General features: G+C 34.7%; 1 protein-coding gene across 1 annotated transcript in view; it reads left to right on the forward strand.

The window, feature by feature from the left end:
* The window catches only part of USH2A (usherin), an 891,077-nt gene that overhangs the window by 384,449 nt on the left and 479,245 nt on the right, over positions 1-27,383 (forward strand). The window contains 1 exon segment of the mRNA XM_037823757.1: positions 24,125-24,255. Within this exon segment, the coding sequence (XP_037679685.1) occupies positions 24,125-24,255 (131 nt within the window).

Consider the following 27,383-nt stretch of genomic DNA (forward strand, 5'->3'; position numbering starts at 1 on the left):
TTAACAGAGCATAATGGCTTTGTTCTTAAGACAAGTCTACATTTTCTTTGTTTTTGTTTGTGTGTGTGTGAGTGTGTTTGAGGTCCTTTTTGTGATAATTCCCTTCAGATAAGATGCTTTGTCTCAGGATCCTTTTGGTACTTAGAGCCACATTGGAATGGGTTCAGTATATACTTGCCTTATTCCGAATTATGATCCATATTGAACAACATGTAACCAATATTTTGGGCAGTAGACAGGTAAAGGTTAGAGAATTTTTATGAAAAACAAAGCAGTGTCCATTGTTGTAATGAAGCACCTATATAAAATTGTATAATATGTAATTTTCTTATTCCTCAAATAGTCTAATTGATTGTTCATTGGGCTCAGTCAGCCAAAAGTAGAAACTTTGTACAGACATCATTAGTTTTTCTCCATTTAGAGATTAATCATGAAGAGCTCTGGCTCTTTAATTCTGTAATTTGTATATTTAATGGACTGCTGCAGAATCTATGACAGTAATTAGCATAGCCTGAAAACTCATTAATACTCAACAACATGATTAATACAGCATTAATGCAAACATGACTGAAGTTATTTGGGTTATGTAGTAAGAAGATTAAAGCTAAAATGTCCTGTTTGTTTTACCAGTGGTGAGTATAATAGGGTGGCAAAAAAAAAAATAAAAAAATAAAGTAAAAATAGCTATCAAATTAGTTGTTTGAAGAGAGAAAAAAAAAGCAAAGTTTAAAACAAAGTGATTGCTTTTTAATTTAGCTCTAAAATTTAAAGCATAGAATATTGTATTCTCTACTTTTCTATTTATTCATGAATTTGTTATTAACAAAGGAAAGTTCACTTACCTTTTAGTTTAACCTAGTTAACCTTTTGGCAGCTTTTACATAATATTATTATTCTTGTACTAAACACATCTTTAAATTGCACCAATCTTTGACCAACACATTACACATTTGTTTTGAAACTAATATATATTATTGGCTATACTAACAATTAAAGATCTATTCCTAATTATATAAAAGTTTCATATTATGCCCTCTTCTCACTTTATTTACATCATAAATAACCCTTCCAGTGATTTATAAGATACTACCATTTGATACATATATTTAACCAAACTATTTATCAGGCATTACATGTTAAGTAATTAAATATGCAATAATGTTTTGGCATGTAAAACTATACAAAAAATTGGCTTGTTGTTCTTGCCCTCTCATGTAGCCACATTGAAGTGCTTTTTTTTCCTAATTAATTCTGTTTTATTAACTGCCCTAAAACTTTACAATGTCTTGTTTCTCAATCTTGTAGTCAGACGTCAGAAGTTATTTATAATATATGAAATAAAACTAGCATTTTTCAGGTAAGCAATCTTCAAATACTGAAAATTATGTATATAAGATTTCTTGTACTTGTTTTATTCTAAATCTTCATTAGAAAAAATGTTTATGATTTTATTTGTATTCAATAAGAAATCAAGTGACTAAGATACTATGACCCTGGCTTTTGGCTAGGCCTTGAAGAGGCAAGTCAATCTGCCATGGTAACTGAACTTGGAAATAACCATTTTGTAAGAGAGAAGCTCCTTTCCACCTACGGATTTCAGCAGAGATGAACAAAACTCTGCAGTATAGGGGTGGGGGTGGGCAGGGAAGCAAAACAAAATTACCTGCTACCAACAGATGGCACTGTTAGAGGTTTGTATCATGATTGTTTTGGGGATCAATGGATTTGTTAATCTCTCATAATATTGTCTATTTGTAAGGAAAAGAGCTTCTTAAATGCAATAAAATTTTATACATATTCAATTGTATTGAATAAAATAGGAATAATGATATTTCCTTTCCATTATTTCCATTATAGAAAGATCTTGTTGAACTTTCCGTAAGGATGAACATCCAGCATGTAGAAGACTTCATTTAATTCAAATTCATCTTCTTTCACCCAAATTCACATATGTGAAATTAAACTGTAGCAGAAATCTAAAGCAATATATTTAGAGGTCATATTGCTGTGGAAAACTGGCCTTTTATGTATAATACGTATTATATTAAACTAGGCAACTGACACAAAACAAAGCAAGTAAATTCTGTTGAAATGTACAAGAGTTGACTTTAAAATGAAAAAAAAAAAAAAAGACTGAGAAATCGAGAGGAAATGTACCATAGCATAAAATCATTTGCCACTGATGTTTTATTTCACTTCTTGGGTTTCTAGAGTACTAGAGTACTGTTTAATCAGCCTTTTATCAAATTGAATAAATGGCTACTATCAGTGATGGAGTTTGGGCGAGCTGCTTCTTATCAATAAGCTTTATTTGAATTGTTCATATAACACCATCCTAATAAAGGAAATGGGATGGAATCTATTTGCTACACAATATCTCCGTCTTTCCTTTACTTCTCCATGATGATGTAACAATCAGTTTTTCTAGAATGTAACCAGTTCTTTTTTCTAAGAAGTGATGATGACTTGTTGCATCCTATCCCCATGTCTCCATTAACAGTGTTTCTAAGTACTATTCCAGAAAACTGCAGAAATGCAACATTTTTGCTTATCCTGAATTGAGCACAGTCAAGGCTTTAATACATGTAGGCATACTTGCTTTTGTTCTGTGGATGTGATCCAGGCATCTCTTTTTGAGGTCCTGGAAGGGCAGCTGAAAGGATGAACTGAGGCATTCATTATGAAAGGGTGACATCATTGTTGACAAGGGGAGTGTCCCAGCAGAGTTTGGATATCAGGACTGGTTTTTGTCCTGGTCATGGGAAGGCAAGGGAGAAACATGTTAACTGGAGATAAATCATTACATAGCACTTCTAAACCCTAAGCTCTTGGTGGCTGTTGCCATGTCCTTTCCATATTTGTATCCCTGGTGATGAACACTGTCTGCTGCAGACACTCGAGATGCATTTCATTAAAAGACTAAAAATTTACCATAACTTTACAGACTTAATGATCTGTGGAATAAAGAACTGTGTGTTTGTGAAAAGTCTAACTGCAAGAAAGTTGTGTAGATGAAGATGCTGATGGCTTTTGTTCTCACAGAAAAGTCTGAGATTGCCCGAGCTGTAGGCATACTCCCTTCTTGGAGTTGTGCTAGTATTCAAGGTGTATCTAGTTACAAGCTTCATGTTGTAATGGGAAAAAGTAGAGCTAAAATGGAACCCTCTGTTTTTTATATCAAATTGAAAACTAGAACTATCTACAGACTTTAATAATATGGGTCGGATGGGTCTAGGTACTTCATACATGTTAACTGATTGCATACTTCCAATAGCCTTGGAAAGGAAATATCATTATTCCTATTTTATAAATGAGGAAATTAGGTCCAGAAAGTTTAAATGATTTCCCAGGGTCACACATAAATTAGGTTTTGGAGCCAAAAGGTATGAAACTCCCTTTTCCTTGGATTTTTGTCAAAGAAATGTCCTAACAAAATGACATAAGGTTTTTACAAGTTTAGAAAAAAAAAAAGGTGAAGAAGAGAGAGAGGAGGAGGGAGGGAGGGGGAGAGAGAGAGGAGAGGAGAGAAGGAGGAAGGGTAGGAAGGAGAAAGGAGGGAGAAAGAAGAAAGAAAGGGAAATATTGTTCGGGCCATCTCAGTGCTGTATGTTGGCGGTCGGGTGGGGGTAGGGGACAGGCATCTGCCTCCTGTTGAGCATAACTAGGGGGATGGGTTCTGTCCTGGGGTCCCTTATAACTACATAGTGGGTACTGTCAATTACTTTTTACATCCTAATATCCCTTCCTTGTTCTTCCTCTAAGAGTAGATAACATATTTTTTAATTATTTAAATTAAAAATTGTTTAACTGAGAAAAGATGCAATTATATTAACTGAAATGTTAAAAAGTTAGTTCATAAATAGGTTTGTCTACATAAATGCAAATAATTTCTCTGATTGATTTTTTAAATGGTTGACTTATTTTTCCTGCATTGAAATTACCTAATATTTTAGTGTCAGGATGATAACGCATTAGTGATATGTTAACTGAATTCAAATATATGCATTGTTGTCACACAATTTTTTTGTTCTTAGTTCCTTGATAGTGTGAACTAAAGAACATTAATTAAATTGAAGCAAGAATGTGTTCAGTTACATATAGGTATTCACTTTGTGATCTTGGCTACTAAAATGATTATGGAATTTTATTCTTTCTTTCATTCAATACGAATTTGTTGGAAGCCTAGTGTTTTCAAAACATCTCTGGAGGTAATAAATATTGTACTGTTTGGCCACATTTATGGCTTAGATATTTCTTGGCCTAGGAGTAGGACACAGGTCCTTTTTAGTAAAATATCCTTTATGTTTGGGTTGTTTTAGTAAAATATTTTATCTTTATCAAACCGTGGTTGCCAATATGCAGAAGATTACTCTGTGTGACTCCTGGTAGCCAGGCCAACAGACTTCCCCTTGTACTACTTCTGAAAAGTGGAATAGCCATGGGCTTGATCACTTTCATGATTATGCTGTTTGTTTCCATGGGCCTTCAGGAACATCCCCATTCTTTCCATTATCTATTTATGTCAGAGGAAGTATGATATGATTGTTTCAGCATGCTCAAAATTAGATACATGATCAAGTGTTGATATGCAGGAGGCCTCATACCTCTTGGCATGTCTCCCTTGTCATAATGTTGAAAGTTTAGACAGCCTCTTCCTCTTGGATTCTCTTACCTTTAAAGACAGGATTCTTCTGCAACAGAACCCTAAAGTAACCATAATATTATCTTCAAAACATTGAGTCAGAATTAGAAGTTACATTTTGAGTTTACTGTGAACTAAAAATATGTTATTGGGAATTGCAATGGGAAAAATTGTTTTCCTGTTATTCCATTTCTAGGACCCTAGTTTGCTCCATAGGAGTCAGAAATAAAGTTTCATGTTGGTCCAAATGCTTGGGATCCACTAAGACTGTTACCAGAGAGGGTTTTGATGTGGAATCCCCAAAGTAGATTTCTCTAATGCTGTTTTGGGTCACTGAACACTTTCTACCATCAAATTTGACATGAAAGCCACTGAAATCATTTCAAGGCCAAGGTCACTCAACAATTGTATTAATGTTGGAAGTGACTAGAATTTGTTTTTTCCACAGTGCTTGTTTGACAAAAGAAGACATAGTGTATTTTAGTAGTTTTGGTATATTTTGTATATTTTAAAATAAATTTTGAAATCTCTTTTATTTGATATGAGTCAATGTAAATTTAATTCCATGAAATATGTATGCTTACATATATAAGTAAATGTGCAACTGCATATATGTATTATATGTGTGTATGCATGGGTAAGTGCATGCACTTAGATCTTCTTTGTGGTATAACACATTAAAGGAGAACTGATATGTTTCATAGATACATGTCAAATGTGATTTTAAAAAATGTATAGAAACAAAGTAGAATAATGTCAAAACTCCATTCTATGAAAGGATATTTTCATAACTAACATTTTTCTTTAACCTAAGTTTCAACATTTCATTTACTAGCGTTACATGTTAAAACACTAAATATTTTACCAGATTTCAAGGTAAAATGGAAATTTTCTTTTGAGAAATGAAGATGAATGCTGAATTCTCTCTTCTGCTCTATTAAATAAACAACTGTTTTGTGTAGATTACAATTCACAGTTCACTTGTCATTAATTGACATTCAGTTCATATTTCAGCCTATCATGCTTTCATTCCAAGGCACAATAAGTTTTCTACAAAGAGAGGTCAAAGTGGAGTTTTTTTTATGTAATAGATGAAATAGTATAGCTGTTAAGGTGATTATACTAGAATGGAGATAGTATATATGAAAAGGAGGGGACACAATTTAAGGTTATTGGATGTTGGTGGAAGCATTTTGATTAAGAATAGTATCTTTGGGCACATAATGCATGAATATCTAATTTGTGATAGGAACTACATAAATGTAGGGGGGTGGAAGGGTATAAGAACATAGTTTGTGTAGTTATTGAAATTAAGTTGGTACCAAAGCAAACAAAAATGTTACAGGATGTAAAATTTAAGCCCCATGGTAACTACAAAGAAAATATTAGAGAAAATTTAAGCTCTTAGAGACAGAAATCAGAATTATAGGCTACCAGGGGTAGGGGGCAAGGGGTATGGGGAGTTAGTAAATAATGGGTATAGGGTTTCTGTTTTGGGAGATGGGAGAGTTTTATAATGGCAGGTGATGAGGGTACCACAATATTGTAAATGTGATTAGTCCCATTGAATGCATTGAATGGGGGGGAGAAAGAAGAAACAGCAGGCAACTAAAGAGACAATGACGATTAAATGCAATACATGTTCTTGGATGGGATCTAACAAGGGAGGAGAAAAGGCTCAAAGGGACATTACTGGGACATATGAAAAAAATTGAGATATAGACTGTAAGCTTTATATCAATGTTAAATTTCTTGTACTTAATAACTGCATTTAAATAAGTGAATATCCCTGTTCTTAGGAAATGTACATGGCAGTAACAATTATTCGAGGAGCATGATGTACACAACCTACACTCAAATGTTCAGAAAATGGATTGATAAATAGACAAATAGACGGACAGTCAGATAGATTTATGGACGGATAGAATGATATACCAAATGTGGCAAAATATTAAAATTGGTGGATCTGGGTATCTGGGGTGGGGGAGTACGGGTGTGTTAGAGTTCTCCATATGGGGTTCATATTATTTTTGTTACTATCCTGTAAGTTTGAAAGTATTTCAAAATAAAAAAGTTTAAAAAAAGAATAGTATCTTTCTCATAACATACTTACAGATTTCTTGTGAAATCTTGTTTTTTTTGTTGTTGATGATTATTTAACTTCTTGGTGTTCAAGGGCGGTTTTGGGGGAGTTATCTATATGTGTGTGTGTGTGTGTGTGTCCATTTGTACCTAAAAATTCATGCAAATATAGGTCTATAGTTCTATGTCTGTGATTAAGGGTAATGCTATTCAGAAGAGGAAACTATCTGAGTCCTTCTTTGTGAAATTTGGTTGCATTTTACAACCTTTGAGTTGTTTTTGATAAAAAAATGTTTGCGTACATGCTTCCATCTACTTGGAATTCCATTTCTCTCTACAGTTTACCACTCACCTCAAGTATTCACTCTGCTGTAAAATGTTCCGTGAGTGCCCTTTCCCCTCTTTGAGCCTAAAAGTTCCTAAAGATTTGAAATGCGTGTTAGTCATATATACCTCTGCCTCCCTTCCACAAAAAAGCGACTTAAGAATTACATGTTCAGAAAAGGAAGAGAAGACTGTGAAAAATTGACTAGAAGCATAGTTACCTAAGAAAATGAATAATACTTGGACAAAGGAACAGTTAACATCCTACTAAATGGTTAAAAAAAATAGCAATTCTTATTAAGTCAGAAACAATAATAAATGCTGTCATCACTACTGTATTTAACATTCTGGAAAACATAACCTATGTGGTGTTAAGAAATATGAATATGGAAAAGGAATAGACAAAATTATCATCATTTCTAGAAAATATAATTGTATACCAAAAAAGGAGAAAACCAAAGCCTATTATAAATGATAAAATTACTATAAGAGAGTTAGTTAAAAATAAATGCATGAAGAGGAATACATTTCTATGTCTCAGAAATAACCAATCTGAAAATGATCTCATTCATAGTAGCAGTAAAATATATAGTAACTGTTATAAACTTAACCAGATATGTGCAGGATCTATTTAAGAAAAAGAAACTTGTAATAGTTATTTTAATGTTAATATAAAAACTTTATGAATTGAAGGTAGCTAAAAAAACAAAGAAGAATACTTAGTGGAAGAATAAGTTGTCAGACATTAGAAATATTAAATAATAATATGGTATTTTATTGTTACAAAAATGTATCAGGGGAGCAAAATAGAAAGCACAGAAACTGATCAACAATAATGTATTTTAATATGCTGAAAATGAGATTCCAATTATTAACCATTCATTCAGCAAATATTTTTGAGCATTTGGTATGTGCCAGCCTTTCTTCAAGGTGCTGAAAATACAGAAGTAAATAAAACAGTTTCTGCTTCATGGGATGCCCTATTTAGTAAATGTTTATATAGCTAGGGGAAAAACTAGGATAGATCCCTGTCTCACACTGTATGCCAAAATAAATTGCAAATGGAATATAATGTTAAATATAAATGTACAAGAAATGAACAGAGAAAATTTAAGTAAATAACAAATTCTGGGATAAGGAAACATAAGTTTAAAAGCAAAGGGAGATACCATTATTGAAAAAAAAACATTAAATTTTAAAACATAAAAATGAATACCATTTTTAGATTTAAAAACAGTAACATTTAAAAGACAATTGGTTTTAGAAAACAGACACACAATTGGCAGTTACATTCATGTGGCAGACAATGAAATACTATCCTTAATACTTAAAGAGAACTTACAAGTTGATACCAAACAAAAACGGTGGGCTCTCTGCCCAGTGTGCATAACAGCCAATCCATGACACTGGGGTTTCAAAGAGAAAAAGAGTTTAATACTACGCGTGAAACGAAATCAGATGGTCTGTTAGCCCCAAGATCTGTCTCTGTCTAAGTAATTCAGAATTTTTATAGATTCAAGCAAGGGGAGATGAAATTGTTATGATTACAATTATCAAGTATAAACAGGGCTGAGACTAGGCTATAATAATCATTACAATAGTAACCGTAAACAGGGCTGAGAGGATGCTGTAATAACCATTACAATAGTAAGTTTAAACAAGAGTGAGACTAATTGAGTTTCAGTAATTTCAGGTATTAACTTCTGCCTATTTTATAATATAGAAAGAAAAAATCTATATAATAATTCAGTAGTCATAATCATCTGTTAATTCTTAATTTCTCAGTTACAAAATTAATAATAAAGATGAACAACCCAACTTTTAAAAATGGCAAAAGACTCTGGTAATTCCCAAAAGAACAATGATGAAAAAGTTAATCTTCACAATTACCCAAGAAATGCAAATTAAAATTCAAAGAAGATTCCATTTTTAATCTAATGCTAGGTGGTATCTTCCAGAAATTCCAGGCCAAATCTTCTAATGCTGGAAACATTTTGTCAACAATGGTTGCAAGGCTATTTATAAGGCACAGAAAGTAAGCTAAGTAATTTGAGAAGTCTCTTGCAATGGACTCAGCAGTGAAAAGCCAGCTAAATGAAAATTCCATTTCTTAATTTGTAAATCCATATACTACAGATTTTAAAGATCATCCAGCATAAAACCTCCATTTACAGATGGTGAACTTGCTATTCTCCTCTGGCAATAGGATCCCTAGCATATGTGTGCTCCAAAAGGAGGAATATGCAACCAATCTGGTGGATGTTGCTTGATTGTATCTTTTTCATTGGGAGACTGTAAAGCATAGTCAGTCCTGGTAACAGTGATATTTAGAAAGTCACAGATTTTTAGTGTTCCTGGGAGGAAAAGGAGGATTATTTTAAAAGATGGAGAGCATCCTTTGTTTTCTAAAGATTAGGATTAATGATAGTTTTCCCAAAGAGCCCACATACTAATAGTCTTTATTCCTGTTCTTTCTTTATATTCCTCTACTTTTTAACCTTAATCTATACTTCCAAATATTTAGTATGCTGATCTAATGTTCCCCAAGCTCTTTTGTGGTAAGAAGCTGAAAAACAAAGTAAAAAACTCCTTAGTAAAAAAATAAGGAGTAATATATGTTTAAATAAATAAGATTAATGAAACATTTGGTATTCTAATAAAAAGTTAGCCATTGGGGGATTAATTGTAAGCCAATTTAATCTTTTCAGACTGGATTTCAATTGTTATTTTGTCAAGTACAGTCAATGAAGAGTTTGTTATTCATGTATTTATAGGGCTGGTTAGCCATAAATATTTTATGATTGGAGACATTTCCAGCACCACCTAATGGTAATCAAGTAAAATGAAAAAGCTTTTTCGATTTAGAAATTAATTTGCATAATTCAAATTTAGCTGTAGAGCCAGAGTTGCCTTTCTATGAAACTGAACTTTTACATTCCCTGATGTTCCCAACAAGCAACTAGAAATTCATCTCCAAGCAATTGGATTGAATAGGAATGAAGTGGAAGGGATATTAGATAATGAAGCCAAGGGAATTCTGTTTTCTTTATGAGATCAGGAAGAAGAAAACATGTGTGTAATAGAATATGGTAATTATGTGGAAAGAATCTTTTTTAATTTTTGGAATTTAAGCATCAAAAAATCCTTCCTCTATACTCGGGTTAAGTTCCTGACAAAATATATCTTGGCTATTTTATTGATATATTTTATTTGTGTTGTTTTTTTAGCAGTTTATTTATAAGTCTTTGCCCAATTTAATACTGGTATAATAAAGCATCTGTTATCTCTGCTAGATTTTTTTTTAATTAAGAAGAGTCATATCCTTCAGATTGTACTGTTGGAATTTTCTGTTGATTATGAGTCAAACAATATAGCTCATATCAGGGATGTTACCTCTTGCCCTTGTCTATACCTATATCTTTTGGTTCCTGGCAGAGTGTGAAAAATGTGTAGCAGGTCAGGTCATTAGCATTAGTTTCGGTAGATTTGATTGTGTTATGTATCAGGAGAGTTTAGTAATAACTTCAGATTCTAATACCATTCATAGTCAAGTCAACTTCCCCCAAAGACTCAAAGAGGGGCCATTGGACAGGCTACAGAAGTTAAATTCTAGCAGGCAGTTTTTAAAGTCAACAAGAAAAAAAGACACTGGTGGTAGGACTAGTAAGGAGATCTTTTAGAAAACTCTTTTTTTTCTGTACAATATCTGACTTTCCATGAACATTTATCTACATCTCTCATTTGGTCTTAAATGGCTTCATTTTTTTCTATATTTCCCTAACTTTCTCCTCTTCTCTCTCTAAGAGTTAGAAGGAAAGAATAAGAGGTGTCATCCTACACTGGAAGCTGAGGCTCAAGAAGCAAACTGGGAATTGGACAAAAGGTTTAGATCTTTTAGTAAAAGGAATGATGCAGAAGTTTTGTAACCACTGTTCAATCTTTCTTCTTTGTCCACCTGATACATTTTAATTCATCCTTCAAAATCAAGCTTGGACATCACAGTTTCTGTGAACTTTCCCTATGCTACTCTGTACTTTGAACAGAACTAACCACTTTTTTAGCTACATTACACCTGTGAATTGTGTATCCCTCGTTTACTGTGTCTTTTATACTGTTTTCTACTCGTTTGTGTACATCTGACCTTTCTATTACAGAACAGGTTACCTGAGAATGAGTATCATGCCTTTTAGTTTTATATTAATTTATCTGAAAAAGTGTATTTTGTTGAAAGAAAAGGCAAATTAATAGAAATTTAGTTCCATTTAACTTATTTTCTACTGTTTAATTTTCTCTATTTTTATTTTTTTAAAAAGTTGTTTTTATATTTTTTTCACTCCTTTCAAAAGTAAGCTAATATTAGTTGATTTTTACTTAATGTAATATTTGAGTGACTTTCTATAGCCCATGTATCAACCTCTATTCCTAAAGGAAAAAAACATGAACTACTCCCGTTATTGAAGGGTAAAAAGAATAAATGTCTGAATTAAAGGCTATCATAAATTTTTGAAGAATTCTTATGAGATCACATTCATCTATACAAATGATAGATTTAGAAAATACAGGTGTACTTTTAAGCGAGAAAAATTTTGAACATAAAGATGATTAGATAATTGAGCAATAAGCAGAAGAGGAAATATGCCGGTCTTGAGCAAAATATAAAAATGTCATTTAAAAAATAAGGATCTATCATGGCTGTTACCTATCACTGTTCTGGAGGTACTATCAGTGCAACAAGATAAGAAAAAAGAATTATAAAACTTGCACAGAAATTGACTAAAAGATCATTATTTTCTAATTATATTATCTCCTATAAAATCCAAGGCAATCCATTGGAAAAATGGAACTAATGGAACTAAAAATTGACTGGATTCAAGAAAAATATATATGAAGCTGTTGCTCTTTTGTTTCCATAAAATTATTAATAAAATTAATAAGGACTTATATTTCCAGTTAAGATGTAGAAGGATGAGAAAGACTGTCACTCTAATGGTAACAAGAAAAACTTGGACTGAATAGATATACTATTATATGAAGCTGTCTGTGCTGGTTTGAATCTATTATGTCCCTCACAAAAGCCATGTTCTTTATTTCAATCTCAGGGGGTGGGGCAGATTTATTAGTCTTTTGATTAGGTTGGGAGCTTTTGATTAGGTCATTTCCATGGAGATGTGACATACCCAACAGTAGGTAAGACCTTTTGATTATATCATTTCCATGGTGGTGTAACCCTGCCCATTCCTGGTGGGTCTTAATTAGATCACAGAGAGAGCTCACAGAGAGAAGGAGCTCAGAGAAGCTGAGAGAGACTTTTGAAGAGAAGCTAAGATATGTAATCTAGAGTTTGCCCCCAGGTGAAGCTAAGAGCTGACATAGACCCAGACACTTGGAGATGCAGACATCAAGACCTTTGGAGATGCTAATCTAAAGAAGCCCAAGCAAGGATGCACAGGAGCTGAGGGAGAGAAGCTAAGAGAGCCAGAAGCCCAGATACATTTTGGAGAAAGACATTTTGAAACCAGAACCCGAGAGCAAAGGATCAGCAGATGCCAGCCGTGTGCCTTCTCAGCTGACAGAGGTGTTCTGGATGCCATCAGCCTTTCTTCAGTGAAGGTATCCTCTTTTTGATGCCTTAGTTTGGGCAATTTTATGGCCTTGAGCTGTAAATTTGTAACCTAATAAATTCCCTTTATAAAAAAGCCAATCCATTTCTGGTATTTTGCATATTGGCAGCTTTAGCAAACTGTAACACTATCAAAGAGCAGATGATGTAGAAAAACCTGGATTAACTGAATTTTGGAAAGAAATATGCTCTTCATTAGTGATAAGAAATAAGCAGATCCTTACATAACAGTATAGCCACACAAGAGGAACTGAAATCTATAAAAGGTCCAAATGCCAAAACAAATAGCTCAGTTTCAAAATTCTCATCACTTCCCACCCCAAATTTCATGAAGAAAGTGGCTGTGGAAGAGAGCCTAGAAATGAACTCTTACGAATTCTTGCAGTGATTTGATTTCTAGAGCCATTAGGGAATTTAATCCAAAAGTGGACCTGGAATATGTATAATCACAGCCCACTCAAGATTAGGAACTCAAATATTGATAAGATTAAAAAGATGGTATCACCAATGGTTGGGGTTTGGGCTAATCACAGGTGACTGCAATCTAATCAAAGCCCAACTTCAGTTCAACACAGTTGATAAAGGCATATAACCACAATGTCCAAATTATTTAAATTATAAAAGAAAGACTTTAAGACCTATTATAAATATGTTAAAGAATTTACAGGAAAAAAATGTATATAATGGGTGAAGAGATAGAATAGTTTAGGACAGAAATATTTACTCTAACAGGGAACCAAATGGAAACTCTAGATCTGAACAGTATAAATCTCTAATAACAAAATTATTGGATGCTCTTAGCAGCAGATTGGACAGAGCAGAAGGAAGTGTTAACAAATTTGAACTCAGATTATTTTGAAGTAACCAAGTGGAAGTAAAAAGAATAAAGGTTGAAAAAATAAGCAGAGGATCTGTAATCTGTGGGATAATGTGGATGTCAAACATACATGGAGCTAGGGGTTCTAGGAAGAAAGGGAAGAGAGTGTAAAGCAGAAAAAATAAGGAAATAATGGTTGCTTTATCTTCAGATCTGATAATGTACAATCAACCTACAATCCAAGAAGTTCAATGAACAGCAAGGAGGATAAATACAATGAAAATTATATGTAGGTACATCTTAGTCAAATTGCTGGAAACGAAAGATAAAGCAAAATAAACCTTTAAAAGCAACTAGAGAGCAAAAGACATGTTACAAACAAGAGAACAATGAAAAGAGTGATGGCTGGCATCTCATCAAAAATAATGTTGGCCAAAGATAATAGAATGATATTAATTAAAAGCAAAAGATAAATAAAAAATTATCAACCTGAGTTTCTGTATTCAGTGAAGATGTTTTTCAAAACTGGTCAAAGAAATACATTTTCAGATAAACAAAAACTGAGATAATGCATCACCAATAGACCTGCACTACAAAAAAAATGCTAAGGAAGTTTTCAGGCTGAAGGAAAATACCAGTAGAAATTCAAATCTGAGAAAGAAAGAAGGAAAGTGGAAATGAAAAATATGTGAATAAATAAATTTTTCTTAAATTATTTAAAAAGACACTTGAGTGTTGAAAAAAATAAATATAACTTCTGCAGTTTACAACCTATATAAATGTAAAATTTATGATAAAAATAGCACAAATAGTTGGATGATGATAAATGGAAGTATACTGCTATAACTATCTTAAATATGAAGTGGTATAATATTAGTTTGTGAGAAGTTAACAATGTGTTTGATAATCCCAAAAGTATTGGTTTAAAAATGTTTAGATAAAGAACAAAAAAGAAATAAGATGGAATATTAAAAGAATTCATTACTAACAAAAAAAAAAGGTAGAAAAGGTAAGACAAAGAAATAAAGAGCAGTTTCAAGAAGCAGGAGGAAGACGTAAAGAAATTAAAGAATGAAGGTAAATAGCAAAATGGTAAACAAATCCAAACACCAGTAACTATATTATATGCAAATGTACAATACAAGCCACTCAAAAAGGCAGAGATTGAAGTCTGGCTAAAAGAACAAGACACCTATACACTGTTTACAAGAGATGCACTTTAAGTAGAAGAACACAAATAGCTTAAAATTAAAAGGCTGAAAAAGAGAATCCAGTAACCACTTTTCATAAGAAAATGGAAGTGGCAATACAAAGTAGATTTCAAGTTCAGTATTATTATCAGAGATAAGGAGAGACATTTCATACTGACAGAGTCAATTCACCAAGAATAAATTATCTTAAATGTTTTTTTAGCCAATAAAGTTTCAAAATACATGAAGCCAAAGTTAACAAAATAAGGAGAAAACAAATTCACCATCACAGTTGAAGATTTCTAAGTGATTCTCTTAGTAATTAATAAAACATGCAATAACAGATGGATAACATAAGCAGCGAAATGGAAACTTTAAGAAAGAATTAAAAGGAAATGCTAGAAATAAAAAAAATGCTTTAAAGAAAATGAAAAATGTATTTAATGAGCTAATTTACAGACAAGACTAGGTTAAGAAAAGAATCAGTGAACTTGAACATAGGTCAATAGAAACTTCCCAAACTGAAATGCAGAGAAAAAAGAATGAATGAATGAGTAGATGAATGAATGTACAAACAAAAGAAAGACAAAACAGAACATTATATGTAAGAACAATTGCAAAAGTTATAATTATGAAATTACATATAATGGAATGAATTCATATATATGAATTACATATAATGGAAATTCCAGAAGGAGAAGGAAGACAGAAAGGAACAGAAGTAATAATTTAATTTAATGAAATAATTAGAATTTTCCAGACACCAACTCAAAATCCAGAAAGTTCAGAGTACACAAAGCAGGATAAACACCAAAAAATCTATACCTAGACATATTATATTCAAACTAGTAAACCAAAAGTCAAAGAATATTCAAAGAATATTACCTGACAATTTCCAATCAATTTGGAATAGCGTACATTTCCCTGTATCTGCAATAACAAGGCTATGTCAGCCAAGATGAAGGGTTTGGCTGGGTTGCTAGGATTCTTAGATCAAGAGGACCACATTCTGTTGTTTCAGTGCAAGGCCTTTGTGTTTATTGATGGTGCCCTCTGCGGGGGTGGTTTGTGTTTTTTTCTGACTTTATGAGTCTCTTTTGTTTCTGCAGAGCTCTTTAATTTCTTCTATTTTTTTCCATCTTTAATGCTAAGAGATCATCCTTCAAGTCCCAGCCCCTCCCCAGAAGCAGTACCTTTCACAGATTGCCATTTCTTTGCTGTGCCCTTTTGAACCCCTTTCTTTGAGCCACCAGTAGCCAGAGTTTTGAACCAGCAGGTCTCCATCCTGTCCTTAGTATTTTTTCATTTGGGGAGAGACTGATTTTCTGGGGGTGATTTCATCTGATTTTGGCCACTGTGAGGTCCTTGTCACCCTCTGCTCTTTTCTGTTCATTCTCTACCAAACTGTCTACTCCTTGTGAACTCTGCTGCTCACTCTGCTGGTTTGAAATTTCTCTACTTCCCTTATTGTAGTTTTTAGTGTACTCTGTCTCCAAGACTTGGGACATAGGTCGTTTTATTTGCTCTCCTTGTTGTTCAGAATGGATTTTGGAGGAAATGTGGAAAGATTGGGATTAAACTACCATATTGTCCTATGGAAAGCTGAATATCCTGGACTAAAATTTTAAATGTTTTTAATATTAGAGTAAGAGTCCTGATCATGTATATGCTAGAGGAATATGTAGAGACTGCTTTTCATTATTTTGGGGTCAGGATGTGCTTTCTAATCAGGACATAAATTCCAAAAGAAATGAACAACAGCTTTGAATTCTGAATCTTTAAAGTTTTAGCTTATGGATCAGTGAAAAACAACAACGAATGGCTAACAGGCATACAATAAACTGGGAGAAAATATTTGAAACATCTTTACAGACAAATAATCAACATTCCACAAATATTTATTGAGACCTCAGAAGGAACGAGACACATTGTTCTCCGCTTACATTTTAGGAGGTAGAGATAAAAGGTAAATTAAATACATGATAAAAACACAGAGCATGTTGGAGGTGAAAACCATTACCAAGAAAGTAAAGCAGAGAGTGGTTTAATTGTTAATAAAGCAGACATTATGGGCTTCCCAGAGAAGTTGAATTCAAAAAGAGATCTGTAGAAGGTGAGATAGTAAGCCATACAGATGGATACCTGGGAAGGTATTTCCAGGCCAAGGAAAGAGCAATTACAAAAACGCTGAGGTGACTACGGTGGAGAAAGGCAGAGGAAGCACAACAGGAAATGAGAGACAAAGCAGACTCCAGCTTATTTAGGATACTGTAGACTATTGTTTTGACTTTGGTTTTTACTTGGAGTATCACAGGGAGCCTTTAGTGGGTACCTAGAAGAGGAATGACACAACCAGAGTTCATCTTTAATGGATCACTCTGGTTATTATTTTATAACAGACTATAGTGTGTGTGTGTGTGTGTGTGTGTGTGTGTGTGTTGTGGGGGAAAAGGGCAAAGGTAGAAAAAGGAAGACCAGTTAGGGGAGACAGTTAAAAAATCCAGGGGAGAGACAATGGTTATTTCATAACATATGATACCTGACACATAATGAACTCCTGTGAAGTGAGAAGAAACAGACAGACTTTTTGAAACCAGGCAAAAGTCATTGCATATACAGTTCCCCCAAATAAACATTATTGCCATATATATATATATGAAAATTTTACCATCACTAGCAATATAAAAAGTGATTTAAAATAACACTGAATTCTCATTCTTTGCATCTCAGATTTTGATAATATCTGTTATTAACAAGAATCTTGGGAAATAGATACACTATGGAAAAACAAGTCAATTAATCATTAGTTCTTGAAAAATCATATGCAAATATCTATTAAATTTTAAAAAATTACTATCGTGGACTGGACATTATCTTTGAGCCCAAAATGTGCATGCTAACATGTTTGTTGAATTATTGCTTTTAATAGCAAAAACTTAGAAGCCGCCTAAATTTTATCTATGATAAAATAATAAAATAAGCTATAGTAATGTATTTAGTCATTAAAGAAAAATATAGATTTATGTGAACTGCTGGGGAAAGATGTTGGCTATATATTGCTAAGAGAAAAAAGCAATTTGCAGAACACTTTGTGTGATATAATACAATTTAAGTAAAAACAATGACATATATGAAATTATATATATATATATATATATATATGTATGTATAAAATGAAAAATTTGAGAAATGTGACAAAATGTTGGCAGTGATTATCTCTGAGGGTGGCAGTTCAGTCTATGGTGGAACTTTCACTTTCTATTTTTATAGATCTGTGTTGTTTGAATTTTATATAACTGTTTTGTTGATTTATTTTTAGCAAACTTTTGTATTGAAGTATAACATCCACACAGAAAAGTGGGCACATCATAAGTGGGCACATCATAAGACAGATATCACAAACTGAACAGCCTGGTATAATCACAGAACTCTTCTGGGACTTCCGAAGCCCTGCCTTGTGCCCTTTTCTAAATCTCAACCAGGGTTACCAAAATCCTGACTCCTGACACCATAGCTTGGTTTTGCCTGTTTTTTTAACTTGATATAAGTGGAATCATGCAATGTGTACCCTTGTGTTCTAGTTTGCTAATGCTGCCAGAATGCCAAACACCAGAGATGGATTGGCTTTTATATAAGGGGGTTTAGTTGTTTACACAGTTACAGTCTTAAGGCCATAAAGTATGCAAGGTATGCATCAACAATCAGGTACCTTCACTGGTGGATGGCCGATGGTGTCCGGAAAACCTCTGTTAGCTGGGAAGGCACGGGGCTGGCGTCTGCTCCAGAGTTCTGCTTTCAAAATGGCTTTCTCCCAGGGCATTCCTCTCTAGGCTGCAGTTCCTCAAAGATTCACTCTCACTTGCTCTTGTGTTATTTGTCCTCTCTTAGCTTCTCCAGAGCAAAAGTCTGCTTTCAAAGGCCATCTCCAAAATGTCTCTGTAAACTGCAGTTCCTCTCTCAGTTCCAGTGCATTCTTCAAAGTGTCGCTCTTGACTGTAGCAAGCTTGTTCCTTCTGTCTGATCTTATATAGGGCTCCAGTAAACTCATCAAGGCCCATGCTGAATGGGCGGGGCCACACCTCCATGAAAACTATCCAATCAGAGTCATCACCCACAGTTGGGTGGGGCGCATCTCCATGGAAACACTCAAAGAATTACAATCTAATCAACATTGATACATCTGCCCACAGAAGATTACATCAAAGATAATGGCGTTTTGGGGGACATAACATATTCAAACCGGCATACCTTGTATCTAGTTTCTTTCTCCCTATACATACTTGTAAGGTTAATACATGTATTCGTGTGTAACTATTGTTTGTTCATTTTCATTGTTGTATTGTATTGCATTTTTTTATCCTTTCTACTCTTGATAGGCATTTGGGCATGTTCCAGTTTGATGGTATAATGAAAAGTACTGTCATAAACATACTTGCGTATCTTTTTGAATCTGTATATTTTTGTTGGATATATACCTGGGAGTGGAATGGCTAGATCAAAAGGAATGTATATATTTAGAAGATACAGTGCATAACTTGGTTTCTCAAAGTGTTTGTACCAATTTACTCACCTACTAGCATTTTATGAGTATACCAGGTGATCTACATCTTTGGCTACACTTTGTATTTTCTATTTCACTTAGGCATTCTGGTGGGTGTTCAGTGATATTGCATTTTATTTTTTCATTTCTGTGATGAAGAAGGATGTTGAGCATGATTTTCATGTTTAGTCATCGGTCATTTGGACATTGTCTTTTTTGAAGTGCTTTTTGCCCATTTTTTTCTGTTGGATTGTCTGTCTTTCTCTGATTGACTTGTATCAATAAGATACAAATGTTATCTTTATATATTCTGGATCTATATCTATTATCATAAATATGTATTGCAAATATCTTCTACTCTGTTGGTTGATTTTCATTCTCTTACTGGTATCTTTTGTTAAACAAAACTTTTTAATTCTAACAGCCAAAGTTTTCAACTTTTTCCTTTATGTTTTAATTTTACCTATATTGTTTAAGAACTCTGCCTATTCTAAGGTCCTATAACTGTATTATTTTTATGATAAAAAAGTTTAAATTGTAAAACACACTTATATGAAGTTTAAGTATTTCCATATGACTCTTGGATTTTCAGATTTTTAAAATTTTAGGGCATTAGATGTATGTCTATTTTCTACACCTAGGTATCCCAAGAGCCTAGAATAGTTGGCTGCACCAAGTACATGCTAAATGAATGAATAAATACTGAGTTAGAGGAAATACTCTTTTATAATACTGAGTTAGAGGAAATGCTCTTTTATTTCTCCAGATGCTTGAAACAAAAAGCTGAAGTTCAGAACTTTTACTCTGTGTGTCTTGCTTTTCTTAAAGCAAAATCTAAATTTCAGCAAATATGAAATGCATGTTTTTCACTTTTTTTCTTACTTTAGTTGGTATTGCTGCTTAACAAAAACATTTAAAAAAAAATTGAAATGCTTGGCTCTGCCCTACATGTATTCTTCTTCCTGGACTTAGGATGAAGCCACATCCATGAGGCAGAGGGGATGAGCAGGGGTCAAGTTCAATCACAAAACTGCATTTTAAGCTTCTGCTCTTATGTGGTACCTCTTGTCCTTGTATCTGCTTGCAATCCTTTGACTATCACAAGACATATGGCTGATAGGTGGGGATTTATAATATATAATCTTACAGGAAGAGACAACATGAAGAATTTTGAATATTAGTGCATCTTACCATTTTCCTCATAGTGAACTCACTATCGTTTCCTTTAAAATGTTTTGTGCATTGATAAAAAGTGATGTGATTATATTTAAATACATCATTAATATAAACTCACTGTGCCTAAATCTGAACTGATACCTACAACCTCAAATTTCCTCATTTACCTGCCATTTCTATTTCTATTAATAATGCTAATTTTCTCTCAATAATTGGTAAAAAGAATTGACCATTTTGAACTCTTTTTTCTCTTACTTGCCCCACACCATCTTTTCGTTATCAACATGTTTTAATGAGTCTCTTCTGAAATGTAGAAAGTACATCTTTTCAATCCATTTTGTTCTTTTCAGTCCTTAATTAGAATCCTTATCAGCTTATTCCATAAAAGTACAGTAATCTCCTAACTGGTTCCTCTGTAGCTAAATTGTCTGTATCGCCCATATGTTCCACCATCAGTTTATTTGCCCTAATCCTGGCTTTGAGTGTCCCATTCCCCTCCTCCACCCAAATTTTAATGTTTTCCTTTTACTTATAGGATAAATTCCAGATTGGTGGCACAACATTCAGTCCACCTTCTAAGGGAGGTGGGAGCCATAAAGCTAGTAGCATGGATTTAGGTGAGTTTGACTACTGAAAAGTGACTTGTTGGGGCAAACAGTCCTATTCTATGGAGTGAGAGAGGTGCCAGGATGGACCAGGCACTGAGTCTAACAGCAAGAACATAACATCCAAGTAGGTAGGAGAAAGAGAATCAAAGTGTGAGGCAATGAGGTATCAAAACAAGTAGGACAAATGCATTTCAAAAGGGCCGTGATGGTTCAGTTCATCTGTCAGCTTGGCCAGGTGATGATGTCCAGGTATCTGGTCAAACAAGCACTGGCCTAACCCTTACTGCAAGGACATTTGTGGCTGGTTAATAAACCAGAAGCCTGGTTTATTAGGTCATCAATTAATTGATTGCATCTATGGCTGATTACATCAACGAAGGGTATGTCTTCCACAATGAGAGAATTCCATCAGCTGGATTTAATCAATTAGTTGAAGACTCTTCAGGGAGAAGAGAGAACTTTATTTCCCCTTCAATCAGCCAGCCTCTCCTGGAGAGTTCATTGAGGACCTTTATCGGATTGCCAGCTCGCTGCCTGCCCTATGGAATTTGGACTCGTGCATCCTCACAGTTGCATAAGACACTTTTATCAAATCTCATATTTACCACTATCTCCTGTTGGTATGTGTTCTAGTTTGCTAATGCTACCAGAATGCAAAACACCAGAGATGCATTGGCTTTTATAAAAGGGGGTTTAGTTGGTTACACAGTTAGTCTTAAGGCCATAAAGCATCCAAGGTAACACATCAACAATCGGGTACCTTCACTGGAGGATGGCCAATGGTGTCTGGAAAACCTCTGTTAGCTGGGAAGGCACGTGGCTGGCGTCTGCTCTGGAGTTCTGCTTCAAAATGGCTTTCTCCCAGGACGTTCCTCTCTAGGCTTCAGCTCCTCAAAAATGTCACTCTCACTTGCTCGTGGGGCATTTGTCCTCTCTTAGCTTCTCGGAGCAAAAGTCTGCTTTCAAAGGCCATCTCCAGAATGTCTCTGTAAGCTGAAGCTCCTCTCAGTTCCAGTGCATTCTTCAAAGTGTCCCTCTTGGCTGTAGCAAGCTTGCTCCTTCTGTCTGAGCTTATATAGTGCTCCAGTAATTTAATTCAGACCCATCCTGAATGGGTGGGGCAACACCTCCATGGAAATTATCCAACCAAAGGTCTTGTCCACAGCTGATTAAATCACATCTCCATGGAAACACCCAAAGGATTTCAAAATCTAATCAGCACTAATATGTCTGCCCACACAAGATTGCATCAAAGATAATGGCGTTTTGGGGGACATAATACATCAAACTGGCACAGTATGTTTCCCTGGAGAACCCTAACTAATACAGGTCCCAATGCATAAAACCCAGAAGTTGAAGCTGCAGCACCTAAGAAGGCCAGGAAAAATTTGAGTTGCATCTTTGGAAAGCCTGAAGCCCAGGTCCTAGGCTTGCCTTTGCTGGTATTGAACAAACAGCTCTCTAAAAATACTTCTAATACGACCTACCTTTCTACCTGTGTCTGTTACACAACTTTTCAAGGCAAATTTGTCTATGGCATACAGGCTGAGATGTGGTCTTGACTATTGCCCCAGAATCGTTTCTTAAGGCCCTCCTTCACTTGCAGCTTTCCTCAATACTTTTCATATCTCCAAACCTTTGTACAGTTTCTCCCCAAATCCTTTATGTTCTCTAAAAAAATGTCAAGCATCATATTGTCTGTGAAGGCATCCTTAATGTCTTTGGACTAAATGATAACTTGCAAATATCTCTATACCATTTATCACACCTGATTATAGGTGTTTCGTTTTGTTTTGTTAATTGTATTTTCCTTCAAAACTATGGCAGTGACTCACCTATTAAGTTTTCTTCTCAACTAGTTAACAGAGTATTCAAGAAACATTTATATTCCAGACATGCTTATGGAATAAATGGCAATCCAATGCTCACAAAATGATTTCTGTTTTCCCACCTCCAAACCTTGGCTAAAACTTCTCCCTTACCTGTAATACATCTCTCACCTTTCTCCTCATCTAGAATCTCAAAAAATTTACTAAGTACACGTAGACACCATAGTAATAGGTAGAGGAATTGGACATTGTTCCTGACTCTGAGGTGGTTGCAGTCTTATTGAATGTGGTTCAAATCCTCCTACCTATACTAGCCCAGCCTGAAGGGAGTCCTTTTTCCTTCAAATTTTGGTAATCCTTGCTGACTGTATTACTACCTAAATAATTATTCATTTATTATGTAATATTGTATTCTTGAGTTGTTATTTGATACAGGATGATTTGTCTGTTCAGGTGCATATGTCTTGTCTTTCCAAATGAACTGGAAACTCTTTGAGAGTAGATACTGTGCCTCTCATACTCCTTTGCCAGTTTCAGTACGTTAAGCCAAATGCTTTAAACAGGAGCAGCTCAAAGAGTATCGGTTGCTTGAGTAGGTAGCAAGGCAGAATGGAGGTGGGCCACATGTTGGTACTGATAAGGCATTTATAGGACCCTTGCAAGTCCTTCCTATTTCCTGAGCTGGGGAAGATTGGATGAGACAAGAAAATTTTGTGTTTAGGCCAGTGGTGGTGTTTGATGTGAAGGGTCAGTAGAGACTAAGATTCTGAAGGCAGCAAACCAGTTTATCACAGGATGGCTTTCCAGGAAATTAATTCAGTGGTCTACTGCGTGGCAGGTCTTTTCATTTTTAAAGCTCCTATGACTGGACTGATTCTTTAGCTCTGTTAAGTGTTTCAAACATGGCTCCCTATCTTTCTCTCACCCATATCCCCAAAACATTCATTTGTATGACACTCTGATAGTATTTTCACATGGATACATGAGTATCCATTTTGGGGTCAACAATATGTCTTTTTATGTTCATGAGTTTGGGGTAGATTTAAACTTCAAGATTAGGAATCATGCCTCATTTTGTATTGATTCATGAGAAGGCAGACTTGAGTTTTCCTGTGTGGGCTGGCATTCATGGTGGGATATACTAAAAATAAAATGACTGGGTCCACTGCAATACATTACTGTTTGTAATCCCCTAACTGCATTCACATCATAAATAATAATGATAGTAATATACACTTATCAGAAAGAAACAACAAAACCCCAGGACTGACTTGCTGATCACACTTGTCTCACCAGGCATTAAGGCCAGCTTTCGAACAAGGCTGCCTGAAGGTTTGATTGTCTTTGCAGTATCACCTGGCAATCAAGAGGAGTATTTTGCACTTCAGTTGAAGAATGGACGTCCTTACTTTCTTTTTGATCCTCAGGTAAATGAATAATCATTAGAGTTGATATTTCTGAGAGTTTATTGGGTACCAGGTACTGATGTACATGCTTATGTTTTCACATTGAATCCTCACCACAAATTTATGATGTGTTATTATTACCCCATTTTTACCAGCGAAGGAAACAAAACTTACAAAAGTGACATGACTTGCCACTAAAATAGCTAAAATAGCAGCACTAACTTTTAAACCCACATAATTCTGATATAGATTATACATGCTTAATAACTGATTTCCTAACTTTTAATGATGATTAAAACTTTTAATTAAATTTGAATGGATATATTTTATTTTCCTTGAGAGCAAAAACTACGTGTTTTCTTTGTTCATTATCCATTTATTTATTCATTTGTTCAACATAAAATATTTAAGTACCTACCAAGTACTACTGTGCTGGGTACTACAGACTGCAATAGTGTTAAGGTCAAATATGACCGTGTCTTTTAGAAAATAATTTATAATCTGTAAAGGAAACAGAAAAAAATAATTAAAAATATTTATCAATGTTATGAAAGACGTACAGGATGCCATGTTTCTGGGAGCGTAAAATGAAGGGTCTTCCTTGACTGAGTTGCCAACCTTCTCTGAAAATGTGATACTTTACCAAGATGCAAAACAATGAGGAAAAGTTGGAGAGGCTAAGAGCATGTGTCTATATATGAGGGCGTGTTTTGGGAGTTGTGCCGGTTTGGTTGTTTTATGTCCCCCAAAACACCATGTTCTTTAATGCAGTCTTGAGGGGGCAGACATATTAGTGTTGATTAGGTCGGAATCTTTGGATTAGGTGTTCCCATGGAGATGTGACCCACCCAGCTGTGGGTAATACCTTTGATTAGATTATTTCTATGGAGGTGTGGCCCCACCCATTCAGTGTGGGTCTTGATTAGTTTTACCTGAGCCCCATAAAATCTCAGACAGAAGGAGCTCAGTAGTGCTGCAGCTTAGAGAGACATTTTGGAGATGGCTGTTGAAAGCAGACTTTTGCTAGCTGGAGTTTGTCTGGGAGAAACGAAGAGAACATACCCAGACACCTAGAGAGAAATGTCCTGGGAGAAAGCCATTTTGAAACCAACCGTGAAGTAGCCGCCAGACATGTGCCTGTCCTTCCCAGATGACAGAGGTTTTCTGGACACCATCTGTGTTCTTCAGTGAAAGTAGCCTATTGTTGATGCCTTTGTTTGGACACTTTATGGCCTTAGGACTATAACTTTGTAAGCAAATAAACCCCCTTTATAACAGCCAATTCATTTCTGGTATTTTGCATAATGGCAGCATTAGCAAACTGGAACAGGGGTTGAAGGCAGGACAGAGGAAATGTTGATGGTAAATAGGGGAAGGTGCTGGGAATAAAGTTTCCAGTCAGAGCAAATAGCACAAGTTAAGTACTTGAGGAACACAAGAACAAGGAATGTTCAATACATTGTGATAAATATAATATGGCTGGAGAGTAGAAAACAAGGAGGAAAGTGATTGGTTGAAAACCTGGATTGAGATCAAGTCATTTAAGGCTTGTAAGCAAATATAAGATTTAAATCTTTCCTAAGAGCAGTGGGAAACCATTGGGCAGTTATTTTCACTTTAATGAAGCATTCAATATTAGGCATTGTGTTGAGTCTGTAAGTAATTGAGACATAAGTGAGGCTTACTCATCTCCTCAAGGAGATTAAAGTCTTCAACTTAATACTGCTGATCTGTCATAAATTATGCTTACCAAATAAATATTTTATATTCTGTTAGTAAAGTTAGCACAACTTTATCCCTCTTCACCCAAGAAGCATCTGGGATCGTGGGCTAAGAGTTCTGGGTGAAGATCATAACTCATTGCATCCCGGAGACCCACTGACCTTGGAAAGGAAAAGTAGGGAGGGCCTGCTTGAATAAGTGTTTTGTCAGGTTCTCATAACTCCCTGACAGGCATGCTGCAGACCCTCAGTACTAGAGGACTTCTAGGTGTTCCTTGAGTCTGTGGCTTCTTAAGGGAGGCCAACAAGTGGGCAGTGAATAAGCAAAGGGAAATAGCATCACACCTAAGGCAATCCTGCAACCAGATGGAAAGGGAGAAGAATCCACTATCTTAGAAGGCAAGACATATAGCAACTGGACAAAAAAAAAAAAAAAAAAATCACACTGATGTTGATTCAATTACAGAACTTAAAATATGATTTTTAATTTGAAAATTTTAAGTCAATTAATTAAAGGAGAGACCCTGTTAAGACTCAGATTAGTAGATATAAAGGTAAAGTGGAGGAAAACTCTTGAAACATCTAAAAATATTTTTTAAAAGATTAAATAAAAAGATAAAGGTACCACAGATATTATTAAGAGGAGTTTCAGAAGGACAAACACCAAAGGAAAAAAAAGAGGCATGAGAGAAAATAATTTAACATAAAATAGGAGAAAATGTCTGATTTAAGAAAGATTGTTTGAAAGGACTCACTGAGTTGCAGTCAAGATAAAGCAATGCTAATATTTTTCTAGAACTTCTGTGCATCAGGTATTATTCTCAGTGCTCTGTCTATACATGAATACACACATGCAAACACACATTATATACACACTCACACACACACATGCCCATTTAACCTTCGCAACTCTATGTGGTAGGCATTTTCATTATTCCCATTTTACAGGTGAGGAATCTGAGTCACAGATAAATTAATTTTCCCAGGGTCACACAGTTCATAAGTGTCCAAGCCAAGATTTAAACCCAGGCATTCAGATCCAAAGACCATGATTTAGCCACAATGTTATACTGTTTTTCAGCAAGAAAGAAAGATGTTTGTTGATATTCCAAGTTACAGAGAAAATTATAATCCATGCATCATATTGAAGGAAAATGTTCTATCAAGTCTTCTAACCAAACAAAACATGAATCAGAAATACAAAGAGGAGAAGCAATGGTGAATAATAAATGTAGCAATTTTAAGTTAAACCTAAATATTTAATGAAAGAGTGACTAGAAATATGTTTTACAAGTGCTAAATAAGGATCTTTGAAATACTATAGACACACTGGGTGGGTGGAGGAGGTGGCTAAGAATTGCTGGGTGCTAAAATTGCTAAGAGTTGATGGAGAGGGAGAGAGGAGTGAATTAAAAAATTTCTAAAGGT

The sequence above is a fragment of the Choloepus didactylus genome, chromosome 2 (assembly GCF_015220235.1).
Source record: "Choloepus didactylus isolate mChoDid1 chromosome 2, mChoDid1.pri, whole genome shotgun sequence".
In the NCBI taxonomy this organism is placed as follows: Eukaryota; Metazoa; Chordata; class Mammalia; order Pilosa; family Megalonychidae; genus Choloepus; species Choloepus didactylus.